A 20,531-nucleotide genomic window follows, 5' to 3' on the forward strand; every position below is an offset into this window, starting at 1 on the left:
ACACTTCGGGTTTTACCGAAAACCCAGTATCGAATATAGAAGCTCGCTACTTTACAGTTCTGTTTCGGCTTGGTCTAATCATCTAGTCGGAATCTGTTCATGTGACCCAATACTTCGCAAATAATTTCTGCAGCACTTTTCGATTATCACAAGTGACCAACAGGCTCGTCATGATTATCAGGCAATGATATGTACTCCTTCAAGCTAAGGCTAAAAAATTAAACGAATTTTCACGGCAGCTTATAAGATATCAGTGCTAAAAGTGACAGCATTACGATGACGATAAAACAGACGCGTAAGAACAATAGACATAGTTTTATTGAATGCGTGAAGTAAGTTTGTGAAAATATTTCGACGAATAAGGTTGCAAGAAAGTGTAAACAGAAACCATCTCTCACAACTACATCACATTTGAGCCGTTTTGGAAAGGGAATCCAAACTACGGTGGTCTCGTGTGGCTGCGACTTTTTGTTCGTTTTTGAGCTTTTAAGACCTTGTAATCGCCTTTCCACATGTTTTGCACCTCCAACACAACAGAGTAAAACATGGTGAATCTTTTCATATCAAATGATGGTAATGTGAATTTTGTTGCAAGTCAACCTTTAAACATTTCTGTCGATGCTGATGAGTTTCCTGTAGCCCACTTTGCAAAGGTTTACCGGTTCGGAAGCCGCTTCATGATGATTTCATAATTATTACTAAGGTACATAAGCTGTTACCACTTCAAAGGTAGATTGTAGCCTTGTGTTGACTAACACCTCATTATTTAGTATGCAGACTACAATGATATTGGATATAGCGGGGAGCGGTATCACCCTCCCCTACTGTCAATAATGCCAGTGGAAAGAGAGATGATAACTGGAATGCTTATCTTTGTGTGTACCATTGAAGTTTCCTTTAGAGTACTACGTGGCCACTAACTAAAGGCCACGTAGTACTCTAAAAGTCATCATTTCATCATCAATATTCGTATAATATCCTGCTTTGTGTAATAAGTATTAGTCTATATGCATCTGTCTCTTGTTTTCCTTTAAGCCAGTGTAGTTAGTGTTATTCATAATAATACATTCATCTCTGCTTCTTTGTCACTGTCAGAAAACTTAACGTGGCGTGACGTTTAAGATTACCTACATTGGGTAATATGTCAATCATCATAATCAGCATAAGCTCACAAAATTTGCAAGTAACCTTGACCTCAGTTGCTTTAAAAGCCACAATGAAGATAGTCGGAGAGGAAGTGTGGGATGAAAATTTTGCAGTAATAACTTATTTGTGCTTGGATTTATGACAAAACCAATTACAGATTTATCTCCTTTGGTTTATACTCAGTGCTCTCGGCTATTGAAATTCTGATGTTTCTGCAAAATTGCATATAATCATATAGAGTGAAACAATGAAAAATAATAGTTATTCTTAGTTTTAGAGCTGTCAAAAATAAGCAGCCTGGCACACGCTTTTGTTAACATTTATTTGAAGAACAAAGAAAATTTTTAGTAATATTATGTTGTGCTTATTTTCTATTTTTTTCCATAGCAATGTAATAAAGCGTATAATGATAGACAATGACACAATTATAGAACTAGATTCTCTAGTAATAACATATTTAAATACCAAGTTTGAATTACAGCCCATTTGTAATTGTACTAGTTGACTAGCAGTAAGTTGGCTATGCCCAAGATTTCATTCATTTTCAATCAGATAACCAGCTGTTTGTTTTTGGTTAAATTTCTGGTTTCAAAACTGAATTTCGTTTGTATCCTGAAGTTAGTTTTGAAACCAAAGATTTTTAGCAAAAATACGAAACATGGGCTTGTTATTATTATTATTATTATTGTTGTTATTATTATTGTTGTTGTTATTATTATTATTGTTATTATTATTGTTGTTATTGTTGTTATTATTATTGTTGTTATTGTTATTATTATTATTATTGTTATTATTATTATTGTTGTTATTATTATTGTTGTTATTGTTATTATTATTGTTATTGTTATTATTATTATTGTTGTTATTATTATTATTGTTGTTATTATTATTGTTGTTGTTATTATTATTATTGTTGTTATTATTATTATTGTTGTTATTATTATTATTGTTGTTATTATTATTATTGTTGTTATTATTATTATTGTTGTTATTATTATTGTTGTTGTTATTATTATTATTGTTGTTATTATTATTATTATTGTTATTATTATTATTGTTATTATTATTGTTGTTATTGTTGTTATTATTATTGTTGTTATTGTTATTATTATTGTTATTGTTATTATTATTGTTGTTATTATTATTATTGTTGTTATTATTATTATTGTTGTTATTATTATTATTGTTATTATTATTATTATTGTTATTATTATTATTATTATTATTATTGTTGTTATTATTATTGTTATTATTATTGTTGTTATTATTATTGTTGTTATTATTATTATTGTTGTTATTATTATAGATAAGATGTGTTTGTTGTGACAAATATTAGACTATCTTAAACAAAGTCTCTCATAATCTTTCATCAGCAAAAAGCAGCACAATCGTATAAGGGGTAAACAGTTGGCTACATAACAGTAATAACACGACTGTGTCTGTCACTGACCTGTGTAATAGATTGTGTTCAGATCTGCCGAATAATTGTTGACTGTTTTATGAGGAAATAGCTCTTGATTAACGTAAAGTTGTCTTCCCCTTAACGGCATGCGTAAACTTTGTCACTGCCACGTCTCCTATAAATCCACTTGTGATTGTGATGAAATTTGGAATAGGCTTGAGACTGCTGCATGACAATAACAGAGATAAGGTTTAAGAGTGTCTTTGGTACTTAATGGTGTGATCCCTGCTGTGTAGACATCTTCAGGAAATGTTTGAATATTGTAGGTTTTAGAGAAATATGAACCTTTCTGTTTGTTTCTATGGATGGAATATCTTTTTTATTTATCACAATTTTTTGTCTTGTTGAACATGATCACTCATATTTTGTGACACCAGCATACAACTTCCACCATCGTATGTTTCAGTTTATGAACTTTCTGTTCCTACAACCTTCAATTCACTACCTCAACTCCTCCACAGTACTACTAGATTACCAACTTTCAAATGCATCTGTTTAACTTGCTCAATAACTCCTGATATCTGTGAATTTTTTTTGGCATGTAATGAAAAAAATTATATTTTTGATGATTACCCATGCCAATAAAGATTTAACATGCATAAAAGCATGGGTACGTACATACGTGTACGTACCCATGTTTCTGAATTTTTAGTAATCAATCGATGAGTTTGTTTATCATACATTGAGAATGCAGAATTTCGTATTTATCTGAATAAAAGTAATAGAGATTTATCTGAATAAAAGTATTATCTAAATAAAGGTTATTCAATTATTATCTCTAGCTTTACTGTATTAATATATTGTTCAATGTAAGTTTAGTATGGGTCATCGTTGTTTAATTATTCTATTAATAGAAGATTGGAATCAGGTTAGATATTTATAGAATAGAGGTTTTAGTGGACACTCTAATGTATGGCACACATGTAAATTTAGTAGATTTATAAATATTCTGTGGTAGTCCAGACAATTCCCTTTGCAGAAACATCTGAATAATAACATTTCTGCTGATAAGCTAGCCCATACTAAATATTTAATATCTGCCTAACAATTTTTTCTATAATAAAAGCCATGTCCATTCATTTGAAACCGCGTTTGGAAAATAGGTTGCACTGCATGGGATCGAACTCGGATATTTGGATTAGCAACAGGCACACTACCAACTGCCCCACTCGACTACCTCGCTGAACAATTGTACACATAGTTATTACACCTGATGGTCTCTCACTGCGCATGAGACTACCTGTGTACTGGTATCTATATAGTACTAATAGTTATTCTATTTTAATTTTTTAAATATACTGGAGGATTGTTTTGTAAGATTGTCTGGAACTAGTCGAGTCTTTTTTACTTGCAGTGCTAATGTGACAGGCCATAATAAAGTGTTTCAACTAGTCTGTTAGCTGCTGCGTATTCAATTTGCTATGGTGTTATCTTACTAGTTAGGTCTTGTTGCATAACATGTCAGTTTTTCTTGGCCCAAAAATTTTTTTATGAGATATTGTCTTGTATAATCTTACTTTTGTTTTGACATTGTTTCATGCTGCCATGAGATATCGGTGAACGCGGTTTTCTAAAAATGGAGTTGTGTACACATTCGAATGACATTGGTTCTTTGCGTGACCTCTGAAGGTTGAACACAAGTTTTTTTAAGTTAGTCTTTGATCTTTAGGTGTATAGCAGAGTTTATCATAGCAAAACCTTCAAATGGGTGCTTTGACATGACATTCGCTCATGTTCGGGAATCTGTAGCCAACATTATATTAAAAAGAAACCTGATGGTTTTAAGGCTTACTCATTCCAAGTGTTTATATCTTATGAGTGTTTAGTAGACTTCCATAGACCTGCTGTTAGACTGTACTGTAATATCTCATATTTTGTCCATGTCAGGTTGACCTGTTGACCCCTTGCACCATTTGGAAAGACGAGGGAACTTGCAGTCTTAGCAACTGTGGTGTGAAGGCTTGCACTGAGGTTGGTTCATTTCTGTAACTTTGTAGGCCTCAATACAGAACTATGGTTCAGGGTGTAGGTTGGTAATGCATGTTGTTGACTTTCTGAGGCGAAAAACTTGACAGAGCTACAATGATTCTATCGAGCATCTAAATATTTTATTTAGTTTAATTTAAAATCGTGCAAGTAAATTTGTGAGTTCACAGCTGGAATTTTTGAAAACGTTTTAATGCATCACAATTATTTAAATTAGTTTAAATCATTTTTAAATTGTATATTATTTTAAATGTTATGGTTTATACTTTTTGATGTCTTTGGACTATGTGAATTCATGATGCATAGCGTAGGCTAGCTAAACAGTTAATGGCTGTTTCGATTTTATCCAAAGTTAGATTTCACAACATATGTGGTCTCCTGGTTATTTCGATTGAGCAAGTGTCATTGTGATGCGATTTACAGTTTTGTATTAAGTATTTTACGTACTATAAATGTATTTACAATATACATTTATAGTGCATACAAACATAGTAGATATTATGATAGATTACCGCTAGCGGTAATCTATCATAATATCTACTACAGTAAAGTTGTCAGATACCGCTAGCGGTATCTGACAACTTTACTATTGACTGTCCACGTGTACATTGTGAGTGTTTGCTTAGCCATTGACAGTTTGCTGCTAGTTTAACAGTTTAGTATGTTATCAAGAAGCAGTGTTTGAACTACTCACAATGGGTCTAGAATATGTTAGATAAAGGTTTCCTTTTGCTTCTTTAAGGTGAGTGCGTGCTGTGGTCATGTTAAATGTGATAAACGATTGTAAGTCAGTAGTTTATGTATTATATACGTATACACAGATACTGTAAAACCTCTATTTGAACCCCACCTTTATTTGAACGTCACCTTTATTTGAACGCCACCTTTATCTGAACGCCACTTCTAATAGCAGTTATAGCAGCAAATTTTTTATTCCCAAAATTTTGTTGCTATGACTGGACACACAGACAGACAAACAAACGACAAATAAACAGTTGAGTTTTACATATACATAGATGCATATATATTTGTACATATCGAACCCATTCTAATCCACTGTGAGTAGCTGCATCTATATTATATATATTTACACACATTTGTATATAATTAATTTTAATGTATATTACATGTATGTATTGTATATGTACATATATGGATATGCATACATATAAATTTATATATATATATATATATATATATATATACATGTGCAAACATAGGTGTACATATATTTAAACACACATATGTGTATGTATTATATATGTTAGTATATGCTAGTATATGTTATACATATACTAGCCGAATCCCGGCGTTGCTCGGGTATTAAGAGGCAGTTTATAAACAGTGGCAGGTAATGTGGGTGCCATTGGCTAATTTGAGTAAGCTAATATCTGTATTTCTAAACTTACTAAAAAAGAATTTAGTGATGTTACGCGTAACGCAGAGTCGCTATGCATGTTTTAACCCAGGTAATGACTCATATCGCCCAATATATCGATTGTATCTCGTGTAGCTTAATAGGTTAGCGTGTCGTCTTGTGAACAGGAGGTTTCTGTATCAAATCTTCTATGCTATGGATTTTTCATTGCGAGATTTCAATCAATATAGCTGGACAGGCACAGAATGACGACAGATGATGACAAACTTTGGGATATTTATAGACCTGGATGAGAAATTATCGGCGTTTACTCTTGTAGAGAATATTAGATTTGATGAAGTTTATGCGCAAGATCCGTCTAGTTAAGTAACATCGTCTTACATCTTTGGTTATTTAATCCTATAAGTTACTAACAGAATCCTGTCATGTTCACTCATCTGAAGTCACTGCGTTTATAACTGCTGGATTGATGCCAAGCGTCAGAGTAGTTCAATTGACTCATTGATTTTGCATGTCTGTCTGACCATAGGTCATCATTGCTCGTAGCTGAGCTATTTTAGTAAAATTATGTCACATAACGTAAAACCTCTATTTGAATGCCATGGCGCTATATTTTTCAACCCTCCTCTTGTAGTGGTGGTCAATTGGAAGAGGCAATCAAATAGAATAAAAAAGTAGCATTCAAAATAGAAGTTGTACGGTATCTGCTTCAATTCCTTTTGAACTAGTTTCAAACTCTAGTTTAAATTAGTTGAACAGAACGGAAACAGGTTGGAAGCAGTGTTAGCTTCACCTTAATCAGTGTTGCATGTGTGAACAGGAGGGGGTCTTGTTAACTCCTTCGTGTAGACGTTAGTCTGGTGATCTGGTTGTTGGAATACTTTGCTAGAGTTTTAGCATGCCGATAGGCACTGCTAGTGACTCGGTAAACAAGTCTGTATTTGATGTATTGTTAGCTTGTGATAAGAAAGTATGAAATTACTTCATAGTGTCCAAGTACTGAACAGAACTTCAAGCATTGTGTGAAAACAAATAAATTATGGTGATTTGTGACAGCTAATGTAAATGGGAAAGTTGAGAAATAATCACCTGCACTAGTTGTCAGAAAGGCGACTGTCACTCATGTCATTGCAGTATCAATAATACAAAAGTGCGATGGTAAAAAGATGATGAGTAAACACCTAGGTAGCTGGCCTGGAAGGGATTGTGTGAGGTTTGTATAAGTTAAGCAGATTTAAACAGATTGATATAATATGCATAGTTGAATAATTTTATTTTTGAAAAAGAATTTCTCATTGTAGCTTTCCTGTCACAGTATCAATTGTGTAGTTCAGTTTTGGAAACACTTCACCCACTTTTAATTTCAGCCATTCTGCCTAGCAACTTGTTGCGCATTCCAAGTGCAAGGGATTGTAACTCCAAATTATTGGCTTATATGATGCTTCGTCTACTGTTTGAGATGTCTAAAACTTTGATAGATTTATATCTCATGAGGTCGAACTGAAATACTTTTATAGCATGCTCTAGTATGCTTCATTAATTGAGAAGACAACTCCATATCTGCAACTGATTTGAGGACACGGCCAATGGTGATGAGGCATGAAACAATTATTCATTTCACTCAGTGGTTATGTTAACTACTCCTGCTGTACACAGAATCATCATAGAAGTTCTTGTTGCTAAAACGTCTGTGGTAGTGAGAGGTCATTGTTTCACATGTGTTCCGGTGTTTTCCTTTAATTCATAGCAAAATTCTGTTTGTAGGATGAGGTACCAGAAGGGCTGAAGAATGGCAAGGGTGAGGAAAACCAGTCTGCAAAGACAGCAGGCAAAAAGTATAGCGAAGAAGCACAGGAGGAAGGGTGTAGACAAGTTGATGAAACTGAAGTCACCCTCAGCAAAATTGACAAGACTATCAGGTGAGTCAAACAGAGGTGACACACTCTGCAGGTGAGCCATGCTACAGACACTAGCAGCTTATTGAGCTAGCCAGTGGGATGGGCATCTGGTGAATCATACATGATCAGCAGGTGTGTTGAATGTTTCGATTGAGCAGGACAATAGACCTGGCCTTCTGTTGGTGGGATGAGGTCGAAATTATTTGACTCGAGCTATTTCAAGAGCGGAGAGTGACAATAGGAAATTACGTATCTTTTCACTGAAGATAGTTTGGTGAATAGCCATGTGTCATGAAGCATTGTTTATTAATAGCTACAAAATAGAAAATAGAAAATTAAATTTTATTTGACTCTACGCAATATTTGGAAAAGAACAGCCAGTTATTGATATTACTTAGCTGTGGGATGTTGCTCTCTGGCAAGCTTGCTTGCATGCCATTAAATTCTTAGGTTACAATGAGCAGGTTTTAATTTTAGCCATGCTTACTTAGCAACGAATAAGCTGTCCTTAGCAACGAATAAGGCTTCCTTAGCAACAAATAAGACTTCCATAGCTACGAATAAGACTTCTTTAGCAACTAATAAGACGTCCTTAGCAACGAAACGAATAAGACTTGGCAACGAATAAGACTTCCTTAACAACGAATAAGACTTCGTTAGCAACGAATAAGACTTCCTTAGCAACGAATAAGACTTCCTTAGCAACGAATAAGACTTCCTTAGCAATGAATAAGACTTTCCTAGCGATAAACAATGCTTTCATAGATTCTCTCTTTAACCCTGTTATTTCAGCTTCAATTAGGTCTACATAGCTTTCAAAACATTGGGAATGCAATTGTTTTGATTGTTGCAAAACAAGCACCTTTGAGGGATAAACACGCTGAAGAAATTCTAGCAAAAACCAAAAGAGTTTTGGAACCTGATTGCTTGTGCATTAGTTGTGGTTCATAACAGTAAATTAGCTTGTTTTATCCAAGATGAGTTGAGATACTTCAAGATAACTTTTGAATTTTTATGATGTACTAGCAATAAGCGCGGCTGTACAGGACTTCTTTCATTTTACTGAGATAGCATGAGTGTGGGTGTACGTGAGGCTGTTTCTAGTTTCCAGACAGAGTTTAGCAGCCAAATATTTTACCGACTTGGTGGAAGGCACTGACCATATGCGTGTGAAGCTTGTATCAAATAGGGCAAAATAGTTGCAACACAAAGTGTTTACACAGACAAACAGACAGACACAATGACAAAGTGAAATTGATATAGATATACCATGTGCAAGTTGTATGGAATATTCTTAGCAATTCTGTGGAACCAGAGTGGTGAACTTTATAAACAATCTATTTCAGCAGCTAATCACAAGGCGTTATCAATTTCGCAGCCAATTCCAGATTACCACAACTTAATCAAGTCAATGTCATTTGTCATATTAGCCACAAATGACCGATCTCATGGTCTGTAGGGCCAAAAGTCTGACATCACTGTTACAACTGATAATCAATAATATGGTAACATAATATACAATAATAATGTGGATTAATCAGTAAACATGATCAAACATTTAATTTATGATATTGATTGGGACCCTTACCATCAGCAGCAAGCTCAAAACATAACTGTTTTCGGTGGTTTAACAATAAGCGGCCAAAGCGTCATTTATGCCGAAATAGATTGTTTATAGATTTCACTGCCGACAGTATCCATGTAGTCCTCACATGGCTACTCTCAGTATTAATAGCCAGCTGATTGGTTGACCATGACTAATGATAGCGCTCATTTAGGATGGTGATAGGACAGCCGTAAGAGATCCTTTGTTAGCACACTCCCACCTTTTTGTTCTTTTACAGCGAGGCGAGCAACGAGGCATTTAAAACTTGGTCAAAACACGATGATGCGCAGAACGACTTTTGCCAGTTAGACGGTAAGTTGAGAAATGCAAGATATAACTCAATGGATAAATCTATGACACTAGTTTGCGAGGCACTGTGAAATGGTTTTTAGCTCGACTTAAATGTGACTGGCGCGTGCTGAAATAGTGCTGAGAAATTTATGTACAGTGAAACTGGGCTAACTTGAACTTCATGGTACCGAGAGAAAGTGTTCGAGTTATCAGAGCGTTCAAGTTATGAGAACACTGTCACAATGCATGTATTTATCAGTACATATACAAACTATATATCAATCATAAGCATTGATTGCTTGTTGCAAGTTAGCGGGCCTCTCATGGAATGTTTTGACAATTTTTATCAGAAAATATAATTATTTTCCTATTACCTGAGATTTGTTTGTTTGTTTTAAGTGATGTGACTGCCAGGATGTTTTCAGATTAAAATAGGCAAAACTTGATCGCAGTTAAAACGCTCAGAAAAAGACATATTTTTCTTTCGAGTGTTTTAACAAAAAAAACTTTGCCGATTTTTCTTTAAGTTTATCCGAAGGTTACCTCGCTTCTCCTTGCTTTCGAAGGGATGTCCCAAAACGGATGTTTGGTAAAATTTGATTTTTTTGAAAACCTTTAGAAAAGTCGTTAACGAAAATATTTTGTCGATAGTGGTAATAATGACGCCTAAGAACTACTAAAAGTTGATGTTTATCTCTATGGCTTGGAATAAAGTGATATTCTAAAGCGATAACAACAAAACTTGGGCAAAAAACTGTTCGAGTTAACGAAGTTACGGTCGAGTTATCTAAAGCAATTTATCATTGCGTGGGAACAAACCAAACAAATCCGTTCGAGTTAACCATGTGTTCGAGCTATCCGAACTATCCGAGGGCGAGTTATCCGAGTTTCACTGTATTTAGGCCATGAATTTGGGAGTTGTGTCCTCATCATTTCATAACATCAATTACCCTGGTTGTGAAAGTAACTTGTGATTGAGTTTATCCAGTATTGCTGACATTGCAGTCTCTATCAAGGTGTTTGCAATGTCTCTACTACGTTGTTTTGATTAAAGCGGAGTTCTTTGACTAATTTATGTCTAGCCAACAGTTTTTCTACTTACACTCGAGGCATCCGTGCCAACTAGAAGAATTGATTATGTTCATGATACTAGGGCTAATCTGCAACTACTTTGCCATTTATTTAATGATAACTCTATCAGTTCTGCTAACTCTTTTATTACGCTTTGTGGCAACTCTATTGCTGTGATAGTCACATATTATGGTGTGTGAGAATTGCCACGAAAATAGATTATGATGTCTGCTTAGCTTGATGCAAGCAGAGGCTGTGCATGTTTTAAAAGCTTTGTTACACAAAAAATGGCCCTGTAATCTTGGCTGGAAATGTCTGAGTCCAGTGGCAGGGGAGCCTCAATGACTGGAGACATGCCTAGCTACAGAGAGCTGTTTAAGGTTGGACGTCATTCCTGTCACCACCTTGCGGACTTTTGAGGGAATTGAACCCTAAGCTGTTGTTTGTAGGTCAAGCATTGTAGACCACTAGGCCACATGTGCTAACTTCCACATGCTCAGATAACATTCTGCCGGAGGTTGTGACAGCTCTACACACATGTGCTGTTGCATTTCTGTTGCTGTTTTGTTGTCATAACCACTTGAAAGGATTATGACGATGACACAATCACTATCGCTATCACTGTGCAACGTAAAAACCTTTAGATAGCAACCTCCGGCAGACTTGTATCAGTAGTTATACCTACCCATAGATGGACAAGTATTCCAGAAATTGTAAGGTGAGGCAGTGGGGCAGTTGGTAGTGCACTTGGCTGCAAAACTCTGATACCCGAGTTGAACTTCTTTGTGGGGGTAATATTTTTTCCTAATGCTTTCAGCTTGACACGGACAGACATGACCTTTTTTGTAGTAAAGATTTTCTATTTAATTCATCTTTTGGGAAGAACCTGCTGAAACGCTAGGAATTCCTGTTTACTATTATTACTATTATTACTCTGTTACAGATGAGACGTCTCCAACTTTAGAATATGTGAATCTTCTATTAAATCCAGAGAGGTATACAGGCTATGCTGGTCCACACGCTAACAAGATATGGACATCTATTTATAAAGAAAACTGCTTCATAGACAAGTGAGACTCACGTTTTCTCTGTGAATTGAATTTAGACTGAGATATCCTTAATCATATTATTAATTTGAAACCACCCGTTGAATGACATATATTGCCAATGGTCCTTGGCAATATATGTCATTCATTCATATACAGTAGGAACGGGATATGGCATTAATCCGTTCTGGGTTTGGGCTCATAAGGTGCAATCGTTGAGCTTTAACGCCTAAAATGGTTTGAGAGCCCAAAACGGTTTGACAGCCCAAAACTTATGATAACTCTATAAAAACTATGCATAGACATAAGACAAACAACTGAAGAGCAAGATAAAATGTAAATAAATGTATTAATAAAGAAGAGGTTTTTTTTGTTGCCATAGAAACAGGTAAATGAAGTGTAGGATTTGTGATGCAGAGATGTGGAGCTATAGGTTGTAATAGACTCAACATAGACTAGAGAGCTTGATTTCTCCTTTGTTAATGTTGCAATGTTTTTGGATACAGTTATAATTCTTTTTAAATGAGTGCATTTCTAACCGTTGATGCTTGTAATATCATACATGATTCCCGTGCTGTTAGCAGCATCCATTTATCGGGTCTGTGATTTGAACACAGATGAACAGACGTCTGCTTCATTTTACGTAATAACAAAAATTGTTGCAAACTGAATCTGAGCGATTGTGATATCAGGGATGGAGATAGAGGTTGCTAGGTCATCAAAGTGCTGAGTTAGGATACATGTCATTAGGAAAGTTTTTGTAAGAGCTAATTCAATTTTTTGTATTTAATCGATTTATTAGGGAGTTGTGTTCTCATTGTTTCATAATGCGTGTATAAAATTGATGACTGATGTTTGCAATCCCTTGTTTAACAACTCTATATAATTGTGTTTAACAACTCTATGTAATTGTGTTTAACAACTCTATATAATTGTGTTTAACAACTCTATATAATTGTGTTTAACAACTCTATATAATTGTGTTTAAAATTTATATGATACAACAGGACTTGTCTAATTTTGCCTGTTTAGCGTTTAGATAAAGGATGGGTTTTACTAATTTCCGAAGCGTCTTCTCTAATAGAACAACCCTTATGATTCTATGATTTAGTGGAGTTGAGCTATAGTTTTGCTGTAACGCTAGCTGTCTGTATCACCTAAGATCCTTAATCTCCACCTTGTTCTACTCGGCATATTTTCTGATTCACACTGTTTTTTGTGCACAGGTCACCTGATGATTCGTCTTATGGACTGCCCATAGGTGAGTGTCTTTACTTACTCTGTAGGTTCAGTTACCTTGTCCTTCCTTGATGCACTTGTTGAGCCTCTCGACCATATGTAACTCTGCAGACAATATCAACTTACTAGACTTAGATGTTAGTCTGAATGGACATGAGGCTAGTTGGTCTTCTCTAGTCTAAGGCCTTCAACTGTATATATTACTGGATGCCGTCTTGTTCTCTGACTTGAGGTCTCAGCTTGTTTGAATAAGGTGAAAAATATATCTATTAACGAGTTGGGTAGATGGTTGCAGGTGGTTGCAGGTGGTTGCAGGTGGTTGCAGGTGGTTGCAGGTGGTTGCAGGTGGTTGCAGGTGGTTGCAGGTGATGGTGTCATGAATTTGCCTAGCAAGTCTTCTAGTAAGTTAACATGTAAAAGTCTAGTTTTTGACATTAATTTGTTAAAAAGGCTCAGTCAGGAGCTGGTCAGGAAGTTTCTTCATGTGAGAACAGCATGAAGATTAATTCACTTTATTTCTGCTGGTGAAAGTCAGTTGTATACCCAAACAAATTTCTTCTGACTGCTCTCTTCAATGAAGAAATGTCTGTAGTCTAGATGTATGCCTTTGTGTCTTGTCTAGGCACAAAGGTGCAGGAATATGTGAAACTAGACTTCAGAGTTATGCTTAGATAGTTAAGGTCTCTGTTCTAAACTGGTTGCAGTGTGTTGTTCCTCCCATTGATGTGAAAAATTGTTTAGATAGCATCTTCAACACTGCGTATATTGATCTACATGTCTATGTTATGCTTTGACTCGTCTAAACTGGTTGTGATTTTAATTTTGTCGGTGTTAGGAGTAATGTTTCTATGCGTGATATTTCCATTGGTCCTTCCCATTTTGAGTTGGCTTTGACTTCTTTCAGCGCTGTCCAAAGTTTTTACACATCAATCAATAGTTACTTATTGATGACTTCATTGCACTTAGACAAGGTAATGTTCAGACTGGAAGTTTAGTGTTTCAATCAATGATTTGTGTAGTTGCATGTAACCAGTTCCTCGCCATGTCTGAGAAATCTCTCAAACATGGAGTGTGTCTGTTTTGCTTACTACAAGCAGAGGCTGTGTGTGTGTTTTTAAGAGAATTGTTGTACAAACAATGTCTATGATCATGTCTGGACATGTCCGAGTCCAGTGGTGAAGGAACCTCTATGACTAGAGACATGACCAGTTGCAAAGAGCAATTTAAGGTTGGATGCCATAACCAATTACTTTTGCGTAACTTCAGACATAATTTTTACCATTAATATTGAAATGTCTTATTTGACAAGCTAGTCACAACAGGACATATCTACTCCAGTGTGTCACTGTTATGGCTGTTATGTGCTCCCTTGCTCTAGACAAACCTGAGAATAGACGCTTTCTTAAATTGTTTGGTAAGTAGACGGGAACGGAAGCTGCCAGCTTGACTAGGTATCTACCTGCCTCCTTATCTGTCATTTATGGGAGCCTTTTCTTTGTCCCATACCTTGTTTTATGACATAAGGCTATAGCAAATACAATACTTCACTCTAGGGCTGTGTTGATAAACAATGGATGGTAAGATAGATATCATCATAAAATTGTATGTCATAATGGCTGTGTATGAGTAGATGGCACTCAAAAACAATTTTAGCTCCAAAAGTACACAAGTTAAAAATTTGGCGGTGTGTGGGAACTAGGTGCTTACCAACTCTGAAAAGTCATTGTGTTTAATGTGTTGCATCAAACATAATGACTTGTGTCATTGTGTCATGGTCAACATGTATGACCATTTTAGGGGAGATGATTCCAACTAGTTAAGGAACATGACATATTTACCTCTTAGTCTTACCTCCCCTGAACTGATGCTAAGAATGAAAACAGATCACCATAGGTAGTCATAAATTGATAGAGATGACATACAGATAAGACTCCTTATAAACTTAGGGTTGTTTGTAGTTTTATTTCCTTGATGGTCTATTTTGTTGTTTACAACTATTAACATGGAACAATGAAATTCTGGAAATCAATAAACTATGAAAAAGGCTTCCTGTAAAATGAATAAATATTAAAACTTGGTGCATTGTAATAAAAGACCAAAAATATAAACACCCGAGGTCATTACAGATAATTGCAAAGATTTAAACTTTGTTACCGCTCTCTGTATAAAACACTTTTGTTTAAAAACATTTCAGTTCCAAAAGCCTTTTTGTCGTGTGCCAATCGCTTTATCACTGTTTCTACGTGCTGAAAATGTGCCTTTTGTTTGATCCCTTTTGGCAATAAAATGTACTAAACTTGGATAACTCTATCCCTAGGAATCGTTTCCTCAGAAGTATATTTTTCATAGAATGTATCGCATGTATAACCTATCACCGAATGGAAGCAGTTCTATTTAATGATATGAACCGGGTTGTGGCTAAAGATCAAATATACTAGTTTAAGTTTATCGCAGTAGCAATAATATTTTTATCTAAAAGTAAAATATTCACAAATTGATTACTTTGGGAACTCTAAATAGCCTTAAATAAAGTCATTGACTTAGTAGATTGATATTAAAACTGGTGACACTGGCTCAGCATTCAGTTGGTTTGTTGGTCTGTGAACCTACTTTGGGTCCAGCATTACCAGGAAGAAATTATAAATTTCAACTATACAGTCATACCTCAACATAAGAGCTTAATGCGTTCTGAGACTGAACTTGTATGCCAATATACTCGTGTCTCAAGGCACTATTTCTTATATGAAATTATTGCATGCAAATCAATCCATTTCCATACTATGCAAAAACCACCTAAAACAGAATATTATGATGGAAAAATGCGTTTTTAATAGTTGTAATTCACTACCTACGCTCACAAAGTAACAAACACCTATCCAGTGGTCATGATCTGTAATAGAATGTGACATTACTATGTAGAGTACTACATGGATTTACTACCTTAGACAGACATAGTGGGTAATGGCTGAGAGAGACGTGATGGCGACGCGTTCAGTACACTAGACTTCTGTGACGCTACGTAACATAACATAAATGTTGAATTTACCATAAATAAATTTGTTACTAAACACACACTTGAAGCTAAGTTTTAGTCTTTTATCTTGTAAAAGACTAAAACTTTTTTATCTTCGTCCTAAAATTTATTATTCATTTCCGGCTTGGTTCTTTTTGACTCGCTTTCACTATAAATTTTAGCCGACCTTGTAAAACTTTTGTCAAATTGATTCAACAAGAAAGACCGAGCGGTACTGTTCTCTTAAGCGTCCTCTCGCATACTTGGTAATTTAGTGACCATTGAGAACCGACTCGTATCTCAACGGTTTCTCGTACCGCAAAGCAGAAAATTGGTCGAAATTTTGGTCGTATCTCAATTTTCTCGTACCTCAATTTTCTCGTATGTTGGCGCACTCGCGCATTGAGGTATGACTGTATATGATTTCCTCGGACTGTATGGAAACCTTTGCGTAATTATTTTTTCTAAAGAAGAATGACTCCTACTACAAATTATTTTAAGTTGCTCATCAGCTAGTGATGTCATCATACTGCTACATCGAAGCTTCAAAAGTTCCACCGTACTCTGACATTCGTTTTCAACCTGCACTTTTGGTTCGATCTCTGGGTTTCCATGCTTTGTATGGTTTCGGAGTTGCCCGCTGCTGACAAATCACACTCTACAGCTCAAATGATTTGGAGTTGCACTATATAGATCTTTATAAGATTCACGATGTTTCACTTGAAACAAAACTTATTAAAGTGGACTCGCTTTCAGGTCACGGCCACTTTTTAATTCATGCCTAGTCAACTAGTTGTGGTAACTAAGCCAAGATGCCTGATCGAACTTTTATTCTTGTGTTCCTTATTGCTGTGCTCTATTATATTACAAGATAGCAACAGAATTTTCTACTTAGTATACAGGTTTTACTTCAGAGTCTCCAAAAGTCAAGCAGAAACAGTAGTGAGTAATAGTAGCATTTAGTAGCACACAACCAACAGTTTTTGTGGCTGTGTGCCGAAATGTGCAGAAAATTTTTTATCGCGAAGGGGAAGATCTTAGTTGAGTATTATCAATTTGGATCCATCAGCAGATAGCATTTCTATGATGCCAAAGTACTCTTGCAGTGAATAGCTTTGCACAAATTTAGTGAAGCGAAACGACGTCAAATGCGTTTGGATTTTGCTGTTTCTATAATTTGGAGTGGAAGCAACCCTGAAGCCATTCTAAGCATGTAAACACAGTGAATATCGTTAAATACTTCAACAAGCGCTGTTAGGAGACAAATTCATCGTTAATAAAATAAAATGAATTTTAGGCTATATAATCTCAATATCGTACTATTACAATATCATTGTTAAAATACTTGTGCAGCCATAAGTGTATAATCTATTGACCAAAGAAGTTTAACCGAGTGTAGATAACTCCAGTGACCATTTCTTTTCATTGCTCATTCTTCTCTTCAAGAACTCTAAAAGCTTTTGTTATAAAGCCTTGTTAATGGAAGTGGGCTGGTTTCATTTCCTCTACACTCACTATTTTTTCTACTATTCACTAGCTATATAGGATGGAAATTCCTTATATGGTAAGTTTGATCATTGCTAGGAAAGCCATCTATCTATTTGTAACATTGCATTGTTTAGACACGTGTTCTCCCTAGTTAGACATTTAGTTGTATATTTAGCATTATGTTGTGTAGAGCAGTATAAATGGTTGATTCAATTTTAGAATATTTGAAAGCAGGGCTGCCATGAGCTCACTTTTTTAATATTAACTATTTATACTTATGCACATCATGTCATGGATATTTTAGGTTTTGAATCAGGTTTTGAACATATTTTTAATCTGATTGTTAAACTTGAGTTCAAGCATCATTCAGAGGTCATTCAGAGGTCGTTTACTTCTAAAAGTTGTTAATAGATATTATTAATCACAGCGAGAAATAAGCTACCCTCTAAAGTTATAGCATGTGAGTTTAGTGAGTCATTTGACCTTCAGAGACTAGGAGCTTGAATGTCTAAATTACCATACATTCATAGTGTAGACAACTCCATTTTCATTAACATTCATCTTGTAAAATTTGTATGTCTTTTGGTCAATATTGAATATTAAGCACTGTCGGATTTCCGTAAACCATCTCCGGATAGCAAAGCTGAATCACACTAGCCGTAAACTAAAATGCATTGCGATATGTTAGTAGAAGCATCGACATTGCAAAGCACACTGAATGTATCAAATATGAATATAATTCTCTGCCCCTGGAATTTACATAAAATAATTTCTATTGCGATGTTTGTGACATAATTGCGTATTTCCCTGTTGTTTGCATCATTTTTTCAACAAATGGTTATTCCCTGGGGTGTTATATAATTTCAGAACCACCTCTGTCTTATTTTCAGATGATCTACCTTTTTGGTGCGTTGAAGGTTCAATTTTAAAACACCTTCTCCGATTGGCCAGCTAGCCACTCATGGTGAATTGGCAGGCATTATTAGTACTCCTACTATATGCTGGTGTCAGTTGCAGTGCCAGTGCCTGCAGATTAGCCTGCGAATTTGCTTCATGTTTTTATGGTGTGCTTCAATGGTAAAAAGGTCACGTCTGGTTTAAGTTACCAATGTTTTTCTGTTGATAGCTAGGGCTTGCAGAAGTAAGTGATCGGGTTGCGCTTAGGTTCATATGCTTTTCACTAGGTATCAGCTGTCTTGACATGTTTAGGAAGATCTTTGACGTTGACCAATTATTTAAAGTAAACTTTATCGATCGGTTGATGATTTGTTGAGGCCGGCTCATTTTTATAAGATCTCTCATCTCCTCTGACTGCATTCATGGAGAATTTAGTCATAAATTTCGGCTGATACTTGATATTTGCAAGACAAACTGTCGTGAGATTGTTTATGACCACTGTTAAGGACTATTGATTTCGAGCATTCTTTGGATCATGTGATTGGTTGACTGTTCTTTAGTAACAACTGATTGGTTACAACTATTCTATTCGTGTATTAAAATTATTTTTGGGATTAAAATCCTTTTTTGGTTGGTGACTCTCATGTCATATTTGTGTATTTAGGCCTGTTTTCTTTCTATCTACATGTTGGTATAACTAGTGCAACGTTTGAATGATGTTTCTTGTCTCCAACTAGGTAGATATTAACCTTTGATATATAAAACTAATGGTAAATTAGGATTGTTGCTCATAGAAGAGTAGTCCAGCGGTATCAGAGAAGGAGAGTGGTCAGAGAAAGCTACACCTAAAGCAACCTAGAAAACACCCAATGCTATTTTAGTGTTACCGCTACAGGAGCACATAACTCCCAACATAGCATTATTTGCTCGCATGGTTGGATAATCGTCCCTCTATGAAACTGCATAAAGCTGGTTCACACTATATCGCCATTTGTCAGCGTTTCCCTTTTGGCGTTGATTGTCGATTATGTGAACCGCGAACCGATGACATCGACGGAGCAATGCAGATACGTCGAGAAAGTTTGCAGCTGTCAAAATTTTCTGATCTTTCGCCGAGCGTCAGCTACTGCCTGTACAATGTGAGCCATTTCGGTGATAGTAATTCGCGGTCACCGATTGCGTGATTTATTTATTTCCGTTAATTATAGTTGCTGAGAGACAAGTATTGTGTTAGTGTGAACATCGTCATCATTGTTTAAGAAAATCTCTGCCTTTCAATGATTTTCATCGACGATCACCGAAGTATTGTGTCATCAAAGCTGAGATACGGCGATATAGTGTGAATCAGCCTTTAGTTTCGATATAAAGCATAGCATTACCTGATATTAACCATGTCTGCCCTAACGAAATACACCCAAGTGTTGAACAATGTCATGTTAACCTTATATCTCTCTGTCCCCAGACCTGTCTCTCTATGGTAAAGAATAGTGATGTTGCATCTCCTCTTTCACTACTTGTCAAGTTTCTACGTTTGTATACTCTCTCTTCCTGTCTGTCGAGCTCTTCGTTTCTTGAGCGATTTCTTTGTTTCCTGTTGCTCACAGCTTCACATGCTATTCTAATAACGCCCTGTTCGAGTTCCTTTTGCTTGCTAAAAGCGTGTAAATATTGTTAACCCTTTGAACCCTGACGGCCGGTAATCCGGCATTGGGTACAAACCCTAACAGCTGGAATATTTAAAAATGTAACATGAACATAACATTAAAAAAAATGTTTGAAAACAGGGATGAGGAAAATTAGTCGTGTTTTGGCTTACATCTTTCCCGTCTATGTGTATGAGTTCTCATGTTTTATGTTGTTTTGTATCATTGTTAGTTTGTCTGATCTCACTCTGTTGAGTTCAATTTACAAGATTTTGTGTTTACGGTTTGTTTTAATGTCTATCGATTGATGAAGTTTGATGTTAGTTTTTTTAGATAACTATGATTAACTCTGTACTATGTTGATGTC

The 20,531-nt window shown here is 35.6% G+C and overlaps 1 protein-coding gene across 1 annotated transcript in view; it reads left to right on the forward strand.

Annotated features, from left to right (window-relative positions):
• LOC137397614 (ERO1-like protein alpha) overlaps positions 1-20,531 on the forward strand; it is a 35,814-nt gene that overhangs the window by 2,600 nt on the left and 12,683 nt on the right. The window contains exons 3-7 of the mRNA XM_068083907.1: positions 4,496-4,579; positions 7,737-7,891; positions 9,715-9,788; positions 11,782-11,908; positions 13,111-13,145. Of these exons, the coding sequence (XP_067940008.1) occupies positions 4,496-4,579; positions 7,737-7,891; positions 9,715-9,788; positions 11,782-11,908; positions 13,111-13,145 (475 nt within the window). The remainder of the gene's footprint in view (positions 1-4,495; positions 4,580-7,736; positions 7,892-9,714; positions 9,789-11,781; positions 11,909-13,110; positions 13,146-20,531) is intronic.

This window comes from Watersipora subatra, chromosome 5 (genome assembly GCF_963576615.1).
Source record: "Watersipora subatra chromosome 5, tzWatSuba1.1, whole genome shotgun sequence".
Lineage (NCBI taxonomy): Eukaryota > Metazoa > Bryozoa > Gymnolaemata > Cheilostomatida > Watersiporidae > Watersipora > Watersipora subatra.